The sequence below is a fragment of the Hyperoodon ampullatus genome (genome assembly GCF_949752795.1).
Source record: "Hyperoodon ampullatus genome assembly, chromosome: 17".
In the NCBI taxonomy this organism is placed as follows: Eukaryota; Metazoa; Chordata; class Mammalia; order Artiodactyla; family Ziphiidae; genus Hyperoodon; species Hyperoodon ampullatus.
This window is the reverse complement of record NC_136930.1, coordinates 52,909,526-52,927,832: the sequence shown is the minus strand read 5'-3', so window position 1 is coordinate 52,927,832 and position 18,307 is coordinate 52,909,526. Positions and strand designations below refer to the sequence as shown.

The following is an 18,307-nucleotide window of genomic DNA, read 5'->3' as shown; positions in this document are numbered from 1 at the left end:
GTTATTCCCCTAAACACATTTACATTCCAGCTTATTCCTACTCCTGGAATACTCCCATTCAGGAAAAAAAAAAAGAAAATTGTAGTCATCTTGCTTATCTCCTTTATGCCATTACCTATATTTACCTTCTTGAATTAAAAATTCTACTTGATTTTTGAGATCCAGCTCAAATGCTCTTTTTTCTTAATAAGTATTTCCTAAGCACTCCAGTGTGAAATGATCCTTCTCTCTTCTGGCCTTTAATTCATCATATTCTCTATCTCTATCATTATATCTCCTATTTCATCAGAAATTCACATAAGCCTCCTATTTTTAGATAGGAACAACATATTCATCTTTGTGGCACCAGTAGCACCTCGAATACTCTTTTTCTCAGAGTTGGCACCTAAGTTATTATTAAGGAAAATATCTGGAATTTTAACATATAATTCATATCCTTGAAGATTTTAAATCTGTTTGGGGGAAGAAATAATTTTGTTTACAATAATCTTGGAATGATATTATTAAGAACAGTAATATTTAATTTTAATAGCATAGGTAAGTTAAACCCCACAGTTAAGATTTGAGTTGAAAATTTCAGCTGAAAAAGAGATCAATAAATATTGCAGGATTTGTGAAAAGCATTATGGGTGAAGGTGGCCTTGACTTGGCCTTGTTTTACTTCTTTTCTATCACATGCATTTATGATATATTTAAGTAGTTATAGATAGTAAAGTAAAGCATAACTGTTTGCAAAATTAATAGACTAAATGTCCTTACATTTTACAGGAGTATATAAAAGCCAAGAAGCTCGCCTAATATTACACATCTATCTTATTAAAGTACCAGCTCAAGCTTCTGTGAAGAAAATGAAGGAGGAAGATTGGGCCATGGATGGCTTTGTAAGTATAGTTCTTTAAACGTCTGCTGCTAATTTTAATAACAAATTTATGCTTTGGTTTGTCATTAAAATTCCAGAAAAATCTAATTTTCTAAATTGAGCTAATTAAATACACATATACTTACAGATGTGTAGCCATCACCACAGTTGACTTTAGAATATTTCCATCACCTCAAAAAGAAACTCCATACCCTGTAGCTATCACCCAACCCATCCACCCTTCATCACCCCCACAACCCCAAGCAACCACAACTCTATTTTCTGTCTCTTTAGATTTGCCTGTTCTAGGCTTTCATATTTATGGAATCATACAATACATGGTCTTTTGTGACTGGCTTCCTTGACTTATAATGGGAAACATGCCTCTTAAGTCCTAGGCTTGGAACTGACAGATTGTCAATTCCACCCACATTCCACTGACCAAATCAAGTCACAGGACCAAATCCAACTCAGTGAGGTAGAAAGTATACTCTTTCCATGAAGGTTGATTGGAAGTGGGGGGAAAGGAGTGCATATATGTCGAACAGTAATCTAATCTACGAAGGACAGTATTATTATATTTTAATTTTTAATTGACCATTTGCCTCATTCTGTTTCATCATATCATCGCCCTTTTTCGTGACAACAGGTCTCTTAGCCTAAAAGAAGTCTATAAATCTGTATCATGTTAATAACAAATCCCCTTTTTTCCCATATCATAATTATTTAAAGATGAAATTTTAAATTTTGCTTTTTAATGATGGCAGATTTTCAGTGTTCTGTGTTTTACATAGTAGAAGATATGGAGGAAGGAATTCTGCATAATATTCATTTCAGAGTAAAACTGAATATTTTCTAAGGCTGGGAAAATATATCTGTGACCAGTCTTCAGTTTTAACCAAGCTTACAAATACTTTTAGGTTTCTGCTGAGCCTGATGGAGCTACTTATGTATTTCAAGGATTTATTCAGGGCAAAGATTATGGGCAATTTGGACTACAAAGACTGGGTAATGTATTCATTTTCATTTTCATGTAGTTCTTTTATTACTCTAGATATCATAAGAATGTACAATGGATTCTGAACATTAGGCATACTTACTATACTTTGAATTTTGCATTGTCACGACTATACATTGACACATTTGATATCCTTTTAAATATTTGCATTCTTCAGAATATTGTTTCTTTGTGTTCCAGCTCTGTACAGTGTTTAGTTTTTCAGCATATAAACATGACAAACTGTCTTGCCCTCAAGCAAGTAAAAAGGAGAAAATGTGATATAGATATGAAAGAAAATATTAAACTGTAAATAATTTTATCATATGAGAATTGTAATACTTCTCTGCAATTTGAATATTGTTGCAACTTTCTTACTGCTCCAAAAAAATGTAGGGGCACTTTAACTCATAGAGTCTGGAAAGGGAAAATAACTGAGGAGTGAGCCCTGTTTTGGGACCTTGTGCTCTTCAGATATGTAAATTTTCCACGGTGGGAGGCACAGAGTTTTGTCGTTTTTATTTCTAACTCTTCTAAAATGTGTATAAACATTTAATGGTCTCGTTTGAATGTATTTATTAACATAGCTTTTGGTGTTTAATTTTCCTAAGGTGTACTGTCTCCCATTACTATATTGTGGTATTAATGCATAAAGAGTAAATTCAGGCTCTAAAATCTACTACTTGATGTTTATCTTAAAAATTCCATTGCTTTGAACTTTTACATAAGTTTTATGAGTCCCTGGAAAAATAATGTATAAAAAAGGTACTAACACTTTTTAACCTGGACTAAGGTATGACTTAGTTGAATATTTATCAAAAAGGCAAATCAGGTTTCTCCAAATGAGCAAGGCTAATAAAATGTCATTTCAGATAATGTCTTGCCAAAATTGTTAGTTTTAAAAGCAGGATAAAACATTTATTAACACAGTACATTAACACAGTTGTGTAAATGAATGCAAGATCTTTTCACATAAAATTCCCTAAAGCATCTCAAGCACTGCATGTCTAAAACAGCACCTATAGAAAAGGAACTATTTCTTTCTAAATAAAGAGCTTGTTACTTATTTTCTCTTCCCTAGTCACTGTGCCAACATGTTGACAAACCTGATTTTTCTCATTTCCTAACTGTGCAAATGTCATAACCACTTACTCAGCCCCAAGTAGAACATAACTAAATCCTATGCCTTCTTCTCCCTTTCATCCACACAGACAAGTTCTCCTGAATCTACCTGTTCATGCTTTTCCTAGTGCTTCAGTTCACATCTTAATTTCCGTTTTTGTCTAGGATGTTCCTGCAATCTTCAAACTACTCTTGCTTTCAGACCAGACTCCCTCAAGTCCATCTCACCCTAGTCGCTGTTCTAAATCTTGTATCTTATCACTGAGCCTTTTTTTTTTTCCCCAAACACATCCAGTTGTTCCTCACTATAGGTGGGTGGAAAGTTTGGGCTCTTTAGAATCATATTTATGCCTTTTCAAATAATTTATCATTTTACCCTCCTATTCCCTACCACATGTCCTTTCCACACAGACATGCCTAATGCTTGTCACATCCTCTAAATATGCCACTCACCTTCCCATTTCTAGGCTTCTGATGGTCCTGCTTCCTCCTCTATTTGTTGTTCTATTGATTCTTCAAGGTCAAGCTCGTAAGTCCTCCAGAAACCATTCTTACATACCACCAGATGGAATTACTCCTTCCTTTCCTAAAGCACATTGATCATGTATTCATCCTTGATATATATACTTATTTGTGGCTCTGTATTCTTCCCACAATTGTATGAACTCTTCAGTTCAGAGGCTCCGCATATTTTTTATTCTGTATCCTTTCCTGGAAAAATATCTTATACATAGTAGGCACTGTGCAAGATTGTGCAGAAATGAGTTGAAAGAGTTTTGTGAATTATTTTTGTTTACTATGTACATTTCCAAGTACATCTTGCAGATATTTCCAAGTAGATATCTTGAGCAAGGAAGAAATTAATTGGTTCACAAAACTAAAAAATCAAGTGTGATAAAGTAGGTTTGATTTTATAAGTTATTTTCTTATTTTATAGGACTGAATATGTCAGAAGGTTCAAATTCTTCAAATCAACCTCATGGTACAAATAGTAGTTCTGTGGCCATTGCTATTCTTGTGCCTTTTTTTGCACTTATATTTGCAGGATTTGGATTTTATCTTTATAAACAAAGGTAAGTTTGTTGATTTTAAGTATAAAGCATTTCCCAAATCTATATTTCATGTTCTTTTTACTCTGTAGTTCAAATTCTAACTTGCATTTTTTTTCTGGGTTATTTAAATCTCTGTGTGCCAAATATTGCCACAGTTGTTGAAACCATTTTTTCCCCTGCCTTTCCCTCCACCACAGCAATATACACACAACTAAAATTGCTCTCTTAAGTTGCACAAGCATTCAACTTAACCCTTCCTCCTTTTTGCCTGTCAATTTCCTGGTACATAACTAATTGTATAAGTTATGTTTACATTATCCATATTGAAACTTTAGAGATATAAATCTAAGTTAAGGTTTAAATTGAAGCGATGATATCTGCTGCCAGATTTATTTAAAGAACTAGGAAGAAGCTGTGTCCAAACCTCTTATTTCACCTGACAATACTGATAGATTTTACCCAGGGAGACAGATGATAAAATCCTCTAATCCTCTCATTTATTTCTGTTGCTTTTAGAAGATGATGGAATTAATATATTATATTTGTGATATATCTCATATATGACTATATAGATTATTCGTTGGTCCCTGTTCACTACATCCATTACAACATCCTGGTGAGGGGCTTCACTATGCAATTCTCCACTATTTGGGACCATCCCTTACTAAGAAAAAAAGTATGCAAAAAAAAAAAAAAAAAAAAGAAGAGAAAAGTATGCAGGTAACCAGATATTTAAATGAATACCTAAATGTAATGTATTTTTCTCAAAACTGATGTTTTTATTATAAATGCCAGTCTGTATTATCTAAGAATGATCTATTTAATATTATGTAAATTTGTAACAATTGTGCATTAGCAGCTGTTTAGGCCTTGTCAATATAAGATGTTATTAATGATAAAAATCATCACTAAATTTATTTATAAAGCAAGCTATGCTAATCTTTTTTATTATTGTGATAAAATACACATAACATAAAATCATTTAAACCATTGTAGGTGTACAGTTCAGTGACATTTAGTATATTCACAACGTCTATCACCCCAAGAGGAAACTGTACCCACTAAGCAGTAACTCCCTACTCTTCCCACCCCTGCCCCAGGCAACTACTAATCTGCTTTCTATCTGTTGGTTTGCCTCTTCTGGATATTTTATATAAATGGTATCATACAATATGTGACATTTTGTATCTGGCTTCTTGAATGTAATATGTTTTCAAGTTTTATCCATGTTATACCATATATCTGCACACTATTCCTTTATGTGGCTGAATAATATTGCATTGTATGTTTGAATGTGTTGTGTTTAAATATGTTCATTTATCAGTTGATGGACATTTGGATTGTTCCTATGTTTTTTCTATTATGAATAGTGCTGCTATACACATTTGTATACAAGTTTTGTTTGTATAACTGTTTCAGTTTTTTTGAGTATGTACTCAAGAATGGAATTGCTGGATTATATGGTACTCCTCCATTTAACCATCCTAGTGAAGTGGTATCTCATGTGGTTTTGATTTACATTTTTCTAATTACTAATGACATTGAGCATCTTTTCATGTGCCTGTTGGTCATTTGCCTACATTCTTTGAAGAAATGCCTATTCAAGTACTTTGGCCATTTTAAAAATTGGGTTATTTGTCTTATTGTTGTTGAGGTGTAACAGTTCTCTATGTATTCTGGATACTAAACCTTTTTGGATATATGGTTTGCAAATATTTCTCTTTCTGTAGGTTGTAGTTCCACTCTCTTTTTTTTTTTTTTTTTTTTTTGTGGTATGCGGGCCTCTCACTGTTGTGGCCTCTCCCGTTGCGGAGCACAGGCTCCGGATGCGCAGGCTCAGCAGCCATGGCTCACGGGCCCAGCCGCTCCGCGGCATATGGGATCCTCCCAGACCGGGGCACGAACCCGTATCCCCTGCATCGGCAGGCGGACTCTCAACCACTGCGCCACCAGGGAGGTAGTTCCACTCTCTTGATAGTGTTCTTTGATATACAAGTTTTTCATTTTGATGAAGTAAAATTTATTTCTTTTTTCTTTTGTTACTTGTGCTTAGTGTCATACCTAAGAAACCATTGCCAAATTCAAGGTCATACAACTTGTATGTTTTCTAAGAGTTTTACAGATTTTGCCCTTATATTTAGAAATGATTAGTTTTAAGGTAATTTTCATTGATGTGTAAACTTTTCTAAAGCTTGATATTATTTTCCTTAAAGCTGTAGCTCAACATTAGCAGAGGGAAATTCTTTTATATCTTTGTGATCCTTACCTAATTAGAAGGAAATGATGTTCCTTCTGTTTCTATTGTGAATCTAGTTTGAAAAAAGAGAGACAAGTATGATCCATTAGAATTATGCACCTGGCAACAGCAAGTTGTAAACAATATAATTTATATTATATAACAATATATAGATGATGCTTTTGAAAGAAGCTTTAGATAGTTTTTTTTTTCATATTGTCATCATACAAATCATCTAACAATTTTTAGTATGGAGAAAAATTCAGAAAATGCATTAGGGGTAGTAAAAGCACATAACGGCAAATACAAGTTACACTAAAATAAATCGTTGAAATTTGTGGTGTTTGGTGTAAACAGAGGAGATTTATTTCAAAGCCTTTTTAGGAATTAGGTTTGAGAAACAGGTAAGGGCAAGTATGCCTTTGTTCCATTACAAATGTCAGCAAATTATGCAGTGGGATGTGGGAAAGAGAAACTAGAAATAAATGTTAGTCAAAAAGGAGACAAATAAAAAATGAAGCAAGAATTCAAGATGAGCAACTTATACCAGCCAGCCTAGATTCCATGTGTTTTATAAACTAATGGCAAATGTTCAGTTATCAGTAACTCTTTGGAAACTATTTTCATGACTTGAGTATCATATAGATAGTAATTTCTTCTTTGAGATTTTGAATTTACTTGCTCTACTGTATATAATTTTTTTTTTTTTTTTTTTTTTTTTTTTGCGGTACACGGACCTCTCACTGTTGTGGCCTCTTCCGTTGCGGAGCACAGGCTCCGGATGCACAGGCTCAGCGGCCATGCCTCACGGGCCCAGCCGCTCCGCGGCATGTGGGATCCTCCCGGACCGGGGCACGAACCCATGTCCCCTGCATTGGCAGGCGGGCTCTCAACCACTGCGCCACCAGGGAAGCCCCTACTGTATATAATTTTAAGCCAACTGAATATTTATGTTTCTGGGATACTCCAAGCACCTTCCCAAATTAGGCGTCAGCATTAGATGTCTACTCTTCTTGGAACCCCCTTCCTATTACTGTAGAACCAACGCCTTATTGTCTTTTAAGTCTCAGATTAAATTTTGCCTCCTTAGAGATGATTTTCCTTATTACCTCTCCTAAACTGGCTCCCAGTTACTTCCTGTCCTATAAACCATTTTCCTTTTTATCAAAACAGTTTTCATTATCTTTTTCTTGTTTTATTATTTTTAATTTATTCATTGCTTTCTATCATTACAATAGGAGCTCCATGAGAGTGATGACTTCATGTTTTTGTTAAAAAAAATATATATATGAATATATATATATATATGTATATATATATATATATATATATATATACACACACATATATATATATATATTTCCAATGCCTAGGATCATGCCTAGTACTTAATAGATGCTCAGTAAATATTTGAGGAATGAAGAGTAATGAGATTAAAATTCATCAGCATCATAATTTAGTTATATTTTACATGCTATTTCATAATGATAACATTATTCCATAAGAAAATTAATGAGAATAGCCATGATATCATTTATTTACACTTACTCATATTGGTGCTCTTTATAAATATATATTGTATGTAAATAAGAAGTCACTCAGGATTTAAAAGTGACAGGTAAAATGTTCAAATGTGTTGTATTGAGTTTATGTTTTCTCAATTAATACTTTCAAGTTACATTATCCATTAACAATAACTCAATCATTGTGTTTGAGCCCTACTCTGCTATTTCTTGAAGAAAGTTAACATATAACTAATCAATGTTCTCATCAACAGGACTGCACCCAAAACACAGTACACAGGATGTTCAGTTCATGAAAATAACAATGGCCAAGCAGCTTTTGAAAATCCCATGTATGACACCACCTCGAAGTCAGTGGAAGGGAAGGCAGTACGGTTCGATCCCAACTTGAACACAGTCTGCACAATGGTATAACGTGGCAACCTTTGCCTTCTTCAGAAGCTTGGAAATTGACACACAAAACAGTGCACATTTAGTTCACTGATAAACAAATTAAAGCACACTTTTCAGGACTTGCTGGGTCACCTTCTCCCGAGGAATGATAGAGAAGAGTGTTTTTTCATAAACTGGACCATAATTCTTCTTCATGTTTACCATGGAGAGTTTTACAAAAATCGGCTGCACTCTGAGAGTGCTTACTCACAGTTTATTTGCTTTTTTTAAAAAGGAGATTATTCTAAAACATAAACTTATTTGCATATATTGGAGGAGCATCCACTATCAGTATTTCTGTGCTTTATAAACTATATTAGAGGGACTGGGTTAAAAAAATGATATAGGGTAGAAAATAAGAGCTATACTTACAAGAGTCAATAGATCACTGACTTCTCTTTAACTGTCATGAGCTACATCACACCCATAAGTCTGTATTTCACACCACTCTATCAGCTGTTCCTTCCTATTAATTGAGTCATTGTTTTCTTTATTTCCCTGGTTATTTCAGATTGAGTCATGCCCTGAAATGTTTATGAACTAGTTTATGCCACAGAGGCGATAAGATTGCCCACTCTGATTTGACTCTCTAGTTTTTGTTCTTCAGCATCATATTGCTATCTTTTTTTAGACTGGTTGTCATAGTTTCTGCAAATGGCAAGATCATCGTGTTATCCTCCTGATTTCCCTCATTATGTTGTAACAAGTATTATTCAGTGAGCCATGGGATAGTGTTTAACTCCTTGCTTCAATCTGTTTTGTCACTCAGAAACCACTTTAGCTGCCAAAAATTATCTATAATAAAGATAATTTTGCAGTTATCTGAGACACCAAACTTACCATTCTTTACCAAACTTTCCAATGTTTCTGCAAGAACAAATAGAACCTATTAATCTACTTATTTATTTTATGGTATATCTACTTATCCTTCCAGTTGAGCTTTCAAATTTATTTAACATTGTTTTGAACTTTTATCTAACAGTGAGTTAGAATTCTAAGTTCTAAAAATTTTTAACTTTTAGTCAACAATGAGTTAAACATATATTTTGGACCAGCCCTTACTCAAAATGGCTAAAAAAAGAAATTACTTTCAAATCACCAATATAAATTTATTTCCTTAAGTTGTGGATTTACCAAATATTCATATATTTTTAAATTTCTGTACTCTAATTCTTAAGAAGCAGCTTTCAGATATGACAGGTTTCTTTCAAAATCAAATTAAGATATGTATTTGCAAGTTATTGGTGGCTCATTTACAACTGTATCACAGTAATGCCAGCATTTTGATTTAATAGGTCATTGTCTTCTTTTTATAGCATGTTTTATTTCATAGAATAAATTATGTACCCAGTGTGAACACTTTGTTCTTGTCCCTTTCAAATATGGATAAACTTGTAAACAGTCTCGACTTTTTGTATCACGAGACAGAGTGCCTAAGAGAAATCATTGCACCTGGAGCGCTACTTGGATCTATGTCTACAACATATAGTGAATTTCTTGTAAACCACTTTGAGATACATTGTTTTGGAAATTCATATAATTTTCTCAACATTGTTTGCTACTGACAGGATGCTGTTTTAAATTTTATTCCATCAGTTATTTATTCTTGTTTATTCAAATGACTGCAATAACAATGGTTCATTCATTAATGTTAAGGTTAATACATTTAAGATCTTGTTTAAACAATGTTTCTTCTGCAACTGGCTACTCCTCTTATATTAATGCATACACTTTTGTAAAGAAGTATATTTTTATGAAAAAAAACTTTGTAAAAGTATGATGTAAATTTTCAGTGCAATGTAAACAAAATAAAAATGGATAATTGCTTTTGTAAAACGTGTATTCTTTTCAAAGTTGTCTGCCAGTGTACTGGTTAGTAAAAGGAATGAAGAGCCCATCTTTATTTGATGTTCTAAAGTTCTGAAACTGCATATTACATATACTTAGTCCACAATATAATAATGACACATGGGTGTTTTTCTTCTCTGTATTCTGTAGTTCCCCAAGTGTAAAACTGTTAAAAGTAAGTACATTCCCAGTAAACGTAATAGTATCATAAGAACCTCATCTTAGAATTTATATTAAATGTAAATACTTTAATAATACATACTATCTAAATTTAGATATACCTGATCATTTCTAGTATTTCTGTAGTATATTTTCTTAGAGATATTTATGTTAAGCATGCTTCATAAGTATGAACCCAATAAGCTTTTGAATTGCTCCATTAAACTAATATGTACAAACAAATCTGTGTTTCCAAGATGGAACATGTAAAGTTTTGTACTCAAGAAAGTTATCAAGTTTCTCTAAAGTTCAAATCACAAGTTATTTAAATTCAATTTTATTAGATAACTATTTTTTCACAAAATACATTGTCTTTTTATTTCAAACTCAAACTCCAGCCTTTCCAGTCTATCTCTGTTTATTACACTTTATTTTAGAAATAAATGTTTCTTGATATAATTGTAGTTTCTGTTTTAACTTTGTTAACTCTATTACCTCCACCTTTCACTCACTTCACATCTATATTTTCTCTTCTTCTTTGTCTTTATTTTTACTCCTCCCTGTGTTTTTTTTCTTTTCTTCCCTTTTTATTTTTCAACTTTTTAATTTGTTTTATTTTTTTGATGTTTTTCTTAACATCCTTTCCTCTTTTACATCTTATCCTTTTAAGCCTTTTATTATTTCTTTTTCTTTATATCTCTTTATCTTTTTAACACTCTCAAAGGTAAGCAGCAATTTTAGTGGAAGTAATTGTATTTTTCTCTTTTCCCAGCTTTACTGAAGTATAATTTAAAAAATTATAAGATATTTAAAATGTATAACGATAATTTGATAAACGTACATAGTTTTTTTAATTTCTTTTTTTGGTGAGAACATTTGAGTTCTACTCTGTTAGCTAATTTCAATTAAGGAAGTAATTTAAAAGAGCCTTCTTGAGCTTCCCTTATACTTAAGAACATTAAAGCCATAGGTTCCACCCAGGATCTCTTGATAACAGAGCCTAATGAAAATGTCTGTGGAAATAAACCAAAGGTCAGATTTACTTTATCTGTCCTTTTCACTTACATGTGAGGGGGGAAAAGCCATAACATTAGCTAAAGGAGTCAATAAAAATAACTAGCTGATGCTCTCTTAAAGAGAATAAGAGAATCTATTGCCTGTTAAAGTATTAGTCTGTAAATATCTATAAATTTAAAATAGGCATAAAGTAAGGTAAAATGAACATCTATAAGATTATAGAAGCTCATAAGTCTAGGAAATAATTTAGAATGGGCAGTTTGAAATTTGGCTGAAAGAAATATTGATTTGCTTCTCTTTTTTTCTTTTTTTTTTTTTAGGATGACTTTGGAGGAAAGAGAATATTGATCTGAGAAGATATACCTGTGTAAATGTCTGAGAAATGTCTTTCTGCCATCACTTTCATGAGCTTGGTATTCTAAAGTAATTTAAGAGCAGATTTAAAAGTTACCAGGGAGTAGAAATGGCCACTGGACATTAGATTTCATTCTTCGGTATACAAAACAACAGAACTAGTGAACACCTGCCAGATACTTTTCCAACTTTTAATAAGTTCCCATGTGTAATAATTTTATTAGTCTTGAAAAAGTATATTCTACACATTCAGATTCATAGCTATAAGTTGTGTTGCAAACATAAAACAAAAAATCTGTGCTTAAACTCTCATAAGATCCAAATCTTGCTTGTAACTATTTGCATACCTCTGAAAATAGGGATGAACCCATATGCTTTGGCAGGACTAATGAGATACATAGAGAAAAATATAGATCCATCTACATGGTATGAGTTAAAATAAACCAAAAGGCCTTCCTTCTCAGTAAGTATTTTCTTCATACACTTGAGTTAAGATTTTATATCTACTGAAGGAACTTACTAGAAAAATGTTATCTAAAGAATGTCACAAGATAGAACTGTCATCCCAGTAAGTAAATTAACACAGCTATTATAGAGCAAGTCAATCGAGCAACTGCTCCTAATCTCTTTATTTTTAAACTAGGACTTTTCCAATCTGTAACACCCTTTTTAGGATGAAATTTTTAAATGCATAAAATGAAATAAAAAGGAAATTAATGATAATAAAACAGTATAAAAATATTTTTAAATATTCTACATATATATGAACATATATACTTCTATGTAGATACTAATACATATATATGTACTTCTCTACTGATACATTAAAAAAGCAGTGGGCCTAATTCTGTAATTTCAAAGAGTATTATAAGCACTATTTTGAGATATTCATAACATTTAACATGACATAAAATATCTGTGATTTTTATTAATGACAAAATCAGAGTTATTTTTACCCAGCTTTTTACTGAAGGAAATACTATATTTTAATGAGAAGAACAATGAAGATAAAGGTGTAGCATTTTCCCACCCATGTTTACAAATTTTTTAAATTCTATCTGCATACCAGGTTAAGAACCCTGCCTTAGAGATTAGAATTTACAGCAAGTACATTGTGATGGGACAGGGAAGAAAACATTGTTCTCTTGAGCTATTGGCAATGAAAATTGAGTGCTTAAGTTGGACTTTAGTTACCAAGTAACAACATAAAGAAGAAACATTTCTAAGAAGAAATCCGTAATGGGAAAAAGTGAGTATAAATAGTAAAATGTCATTAATTAATTTATTAATACAGAAAATATTTTCTAACACTAAACATGTGCATACTATTGTACTATGAAGTATAATGGCTATTGGATGAATAAAAGTATAAGAAACACATGGATCTTAAAGTTTTGTCAAGCTATAAAAGATTCTTAAAGTATATATAGAAGATATCACATAATAATTCTATGTGGTAACTATGTTCATGTCTGTAAGCTTTCACTCTCACTTTTTCTGTTAATTAAAATCGACGTCTCGTACTAGAGAATGGACTTGAGGATACGGGGATGGGGAAGGGTAAGCTGGGACAAAGTGAGAGAGTGATATGGACATATATACACTACCAAACGTAAAATAGATAGCTAGTGGGAAGCAGCCGCATAGCACAGGGAGATCAGCTTGGCGCTTTGTGACCACCAAGAGGGTTGGGATAGGGAAGGCGGGAGGGAGGGAGATGCAAGAGGGAAGAGATATGGGGATATATGTATATGTATAACTGATTCATTTTGTTGTAAAGCAGAAACTAACACACGATTGTAAAGCAATTATACTCAATAAAGATGTTTTAAAAAATACCAATAGAAAAAAATAAATAAAGTAAAATTGACTTCTTTGGAATTATAAGCAAATCCTTGACTAACCTACTGAATAAGAATAAGGAGTATAGAAGTGATTTGGGTTATGTGGCATCAATACATATTCTTCAGAATATTCAGAATTTGATGGAGTTAATTGAAAACTGCATATTAGGTCAATTTAATGTCATGGAAATTTGGACATTTCTTGACAAAATGATCATAAGCTATTCACAGTATCAATGGGGAATTTCTGCTTTTCTTTTTACTTCATCTGTATATGTTTTCTTTGGGATCTTTATTGCAGCTTTATGTATAAAATGTCATTTGCAGTTTAATTTAAGAAAAAAGCACCTGCAGTTTTAATACAAATCAATTAGACAAAACAAGGGTCAAATTTATATTTAAAGATATGCTATTATTGGGCAAGGGAAATCAGTATTTCTTTTTGCCTAGTAATTCTACTCAATAGGTTATCCAGAGGAAATAATCAGGGAGACATACTTGACATTGCTTTTCAAATCATACATTATTTATATATGGTGAAAAATATATCACTAGTTACCAGTGTATAAGCAGCATAAATATTCACTGATCTTGGATTGCATTAGAAATTACCATACACATATAATTAATTATTAAAAACCATGTTCAAAGTTAATCATATGAAGAAGACTTCAGTTTTTAAAAAAAAAAACACTTTCTTTCACTCCCTTTTTCTCTTTCCATTTTCCTTTTTATTCCAAATACAAACATATATAAACATAAATATCTTGAAGCAAATAAATAAAATAATCACAATTATCAGGAGTGTGAATAATTACAATCTTTTGTTTGACTTTTTTCCAGGAAGGCATATATGTTAATCACATTATAAAAAATATAGTTTTAATTAAGTGAAAATAAACTTAGTTTGAAATTTAAAAAGTAGATTTTACTTTGATGATAACTTTTCTTAGAAGAGTATTCAGACCTAGAAGTGAGTTAAGGGGACTCACTCACATCAACTCTGTCAATATGAAAAAAAAAAACCCAAAACAAAACAAAAACTAAGAACTAAAGGGATAATGTCATACACAGCAAACGGTTTAAATGAGTTAAAGTGAGAAAAATTAATAAATCCATTGAATGATAGATGTTTATCAAATATCTATGTATTTTCACTTTATTTTTGCTGCTTGAATTGCATCAAAAGTGCCCAGAATAAGAATATTGGACAAATAGGTAATTTTTTCCTTTGAAAGGTAAACTTTCTCTAAAAAATGTAACTAAAGTAATGAAAAGAACCTGAGCTAATATATATATTTTTACATCTTTATTGGAATATAATTGCTTTACAATGGTGTGTTAGTTTCTGCTTTATAACGAAGTGAATCAGTTATACATATACATATGTTCCCATATCTCTTCCCTCTAGGTGGTCACAAAGCACCGAGCTGATCTCCCTGTGCTATGCAGCTGCTTCCCACTAGCTATCTATTTTACGTTTGGTAGTGTATATATGTCAATGCCACTCTCTCTGAGCTAATATTTTTATCTTTATTCTCTATATTTTAGGAAATCAATACTTCTCCAAATAACTGTAACAGTATATGTTTTACTTTGCAGAACATTTTAAGACATGTGAAAAACCTTAAAAACTACCTGACCGGAATTTGTCTTTTTTTTTTTTTTTTTTTTATGATCATTCCTTTGAGCTTATGGAGTTAATGAATCTCTTTTTCCTTAAAGCAATTACACTATCCAACCTATTTTCTTTTTCTACATTTCATTTTCTGTTACTAAGATGTATTTAAAGTACTTTTACTTTGAATAGTGCCATGTAACTAAGTGCAAGGCATCATTATCAAGTGACACTTTAAAATATTCCTTAGCACTGTAAAGAAGCAGAAACCATATTATTTTCTGGTAATTTAATAAGTGGTTTCTTTATTTAAAGGACATTTTAGCAGTTCATATGTCCCTTGTCTCTTGAATAGAACAAGTTTCCCCTAGAAATTCTCTGAACATTTAACATGCTAATGTTCATCTTGAATATTGAAGATGAGAAAATAAATGAAATATTTCAAAAAATATTTAACCATGGAACACTTATTAACTTATTAGCATTACATAGACTGCCTGCATTTCTTGGAACATAATTTAGAAAAAGACCTACAGCACCTTTGGCATGTTGGGAAGATACACATAAGCATACAGATATTTAGGGTTATAATTTGTCTAGAGGTTGGCTTCTCTCTAAGCTAATGAAGCATTTCAATCAAATTATTTATCTTGATTGATATATCTTATTTAATACCTGAAATTGTAGACAGGAAATAATACATTGCAACTCAAAGAAGATTTATTTATAAATTCTGATACGTTGCCAGTATGAGTTTTAGTCACAGCCAAAAAAAAAAAAAAAAAAAAGAATTTACCACACTAATTATTGTAGTTCACAAAAGTGACTGAATGAGGAAAAATAATTAGTATTTTCAAAGTATTAGTAAGTGTGAAATGTACTAAAGCTAAAGCATCAACAAATATGAACCAGCACACCTTTCAGAAAACAATCAAAAACTATTTTTGCTCTAAGTGTATTTTATGGGCAAAGAAACCTACATAAGAGAAACTGCACAGAAATATATAATTTTTTTATATTCCTTTTCCATTATTTTATCCTCTTTATCACCTTCCCATAGTAGCTTTCAAAGTCTTCCAAGCAAAACAAGTTCATGCTCTTATAATCCCTCTTACCTACATTAACTGTAGCTAATATATTAATGTATTTATGTGTTAAAGGTCTGACCTTCATATAAATTGTGTGAACCCTTCCAAGGTCAAATCGTATTCATGTTTGTAGCTCATTCCACTGAGGGAGGCTGTGACTGAAGTAGGAAGAAAAATTAATATTTATTGATATCAATTATTTACCTGGGAACATGTTGCTTATATGTTTATTAAGGATTATGTATAAAATATATTTCATTTAATACTTTTGTTGCAATTCTGTAATGAAGGTATTTAAATCTTTGCAGATAGCAACTAGCATAAAATAAATGATAAATCAAAGCTTTTTGGATAAAGGTGACCCTACATTTCCTCTCCTGACTGAAGAGCTGACGCTATAAAATTATTCTGCTTTGTGTTAAGGCTCTAAATTTTAAAAAGGATGTGTAGCAATATTACTTGAAAGTATTTTGTGATAAACATAAAATGGACTGAGATCCAAATGATATTAATAGTATTAATATTAATTGCACAAGAATTCAAATGTTTGGTGTTTTTTCATAATTATGCTATTTAGAAAGAATTTCTTACTCAAATTTGGTCAACTAAGAGAATAACCCTTTAAGATCCTATGCAAAGGTTTTGATGTGAGAAAATTACAAATTTCTCGACAGTTTGGGACACTAAATGAAACTGATGTATTATTCATCAGGCATACATGGGATATCAACTTTAAGAGATAAATTTTTAGAAATCGCATAACAATGAGATGTCAGTGGCTCTGAAATGAGTATTTCATCAGTGCTCTCCACATACCTTCCTTGATTTCGGCAATTTCTTTCTATTCTAGAAAGTGTGTCAGTAACTAACCAACATTAACTCTTTAGTGAAATAGACTTATTTAATAATTATTTTCTTTCTTTGTAGTGAAATTAATATTGATTATGTTTTGTTCATGTGATGTAAAACAAGTGTTTGCATTTATTTGATTTTAAATGTGTTAGAATTAATGTCCTTCAACAGAAGACCACTGGGAACACACATATGTTTGAACAAATTTAGTTAATTACTTGTTCCAGTGAAGGAAAACATGAACGCTTGCCATGGTTCCCCAGGGTATGTCTCAGTAAGAGAGTGTTAGAGGATTTTTGCTTGTGTTAGATGATTTTGGTGAATTTACAGAAGTGAGGTTTTTCTCTAGATTGGAAGCAGGAGTAATTTCTATGATTGAGCATTTTAATAAACCTTAAGAAGGAAGAAACACTAGACTGGAGTTTAGCCATAACTCGTAAAGATTAACAGTTACTTGTATTGGTCAGAAAAGGGGGATGTTTTGCCATTTTTGTGGCTTAGATAATGCTCATGTTTTGTCTTGTTCAGACATGATTAAGGAGGGGTCTTATATTTGTCTTGATACATCATAGACATCTAATATTCATGGTCTGTGAAATTGTCCATGTTTAATAGGAGAACATCAGGATCTAGCTGTAGTGCCAGGCTAGCTTGTAGCTACACCAAGTCCTGGCTGATTGTACCAGGCCAGCTCCTGGATGTCAGGGGCTGTTTTTCTCTATCTCAGATGTATTCTTCTTTGGACTACATGTTAATATGAGTTGCAACTAAATTTAGGCTCAGAAAAAATGTAGCTCTTTTATTTCTTCCTTTAACTTTAATTAAGGGAATATGTTAATTCAGTTGCAGGATATTTCAGTAATGTTATCAATTGAAATGTTTCGTTAAAAGTTTATTGTCATAGGGGATCATTTGTTATCTTAGTGTACAGATTTTTTATTACTACATTTATTATAATTTATGATAATAGATTTTTAGTAAACTATGAATGTGTCTTCATAAATCCCAAACAAATATTTAGAAAATACTTAAATAGCATATGTAAGTATTAGTTTCATAACATGAGAACTAGATGCCCCTTACAAATGTGGCTGTAAAGAAATATGTGTGTGGTGGTTGAAATTTCTAGGTAATGAGTATGTGATTATATATACTGAACTTAGGTGAATTTTTGTTTACATTATTAGCATTTCTGAAGGAACATCTTTTTGCCTACTTAGAAACCTGTTTTAAAACTTTGAATTACTTGTATTCACCTAAAACTCAGCATATCAAACTAGACACTTTCCAAATTTTGTGGCATCGA

At 31.9% G+C, this 18,307-nt stretch overlaps 1 protein-coding gene across 3 annotated transcripts in view; it reads left to right on the top strand.

Annotated features, from left to right (window-relative positions):
- CSMD3 (CUB and Sushi multiple domains 3) overlaps window positions 1-8,319 on the top strand; it is a gene marked incomplete at its 5' end in the record, with an annotated part of 1,086,230 nt that extends 1,077,911 nt beyond the window's left edge. For all 3 annotated transcript variants that reach the window (XM_079722286.1, XM_079722285.1, XM_079722284.1), the window contains 4 exons: window positions 769-881; window positions 1,780-1,867; window positions 3,916-4,051; window positions 8,044-8,319. In XM_079722286.1, coding sequence (XP_079578412.1) covers window positions 769-881; window positions 1,780-1,867; window positions 3,916-4,051; window positions 8,044-8,203 — 497 coding nt within the window. In that variant the 3' untranslated portion in view covers window positions 8,204-8,319. The remainder of the gene's footprint in view (window positions 1-768; window positions 882-1,779; window positions 1,868-3,915; window positions 4,052-8,043) is intronic.
- Window positions 8,320-18,307: the final 9,988 nt, after the last annotated feature.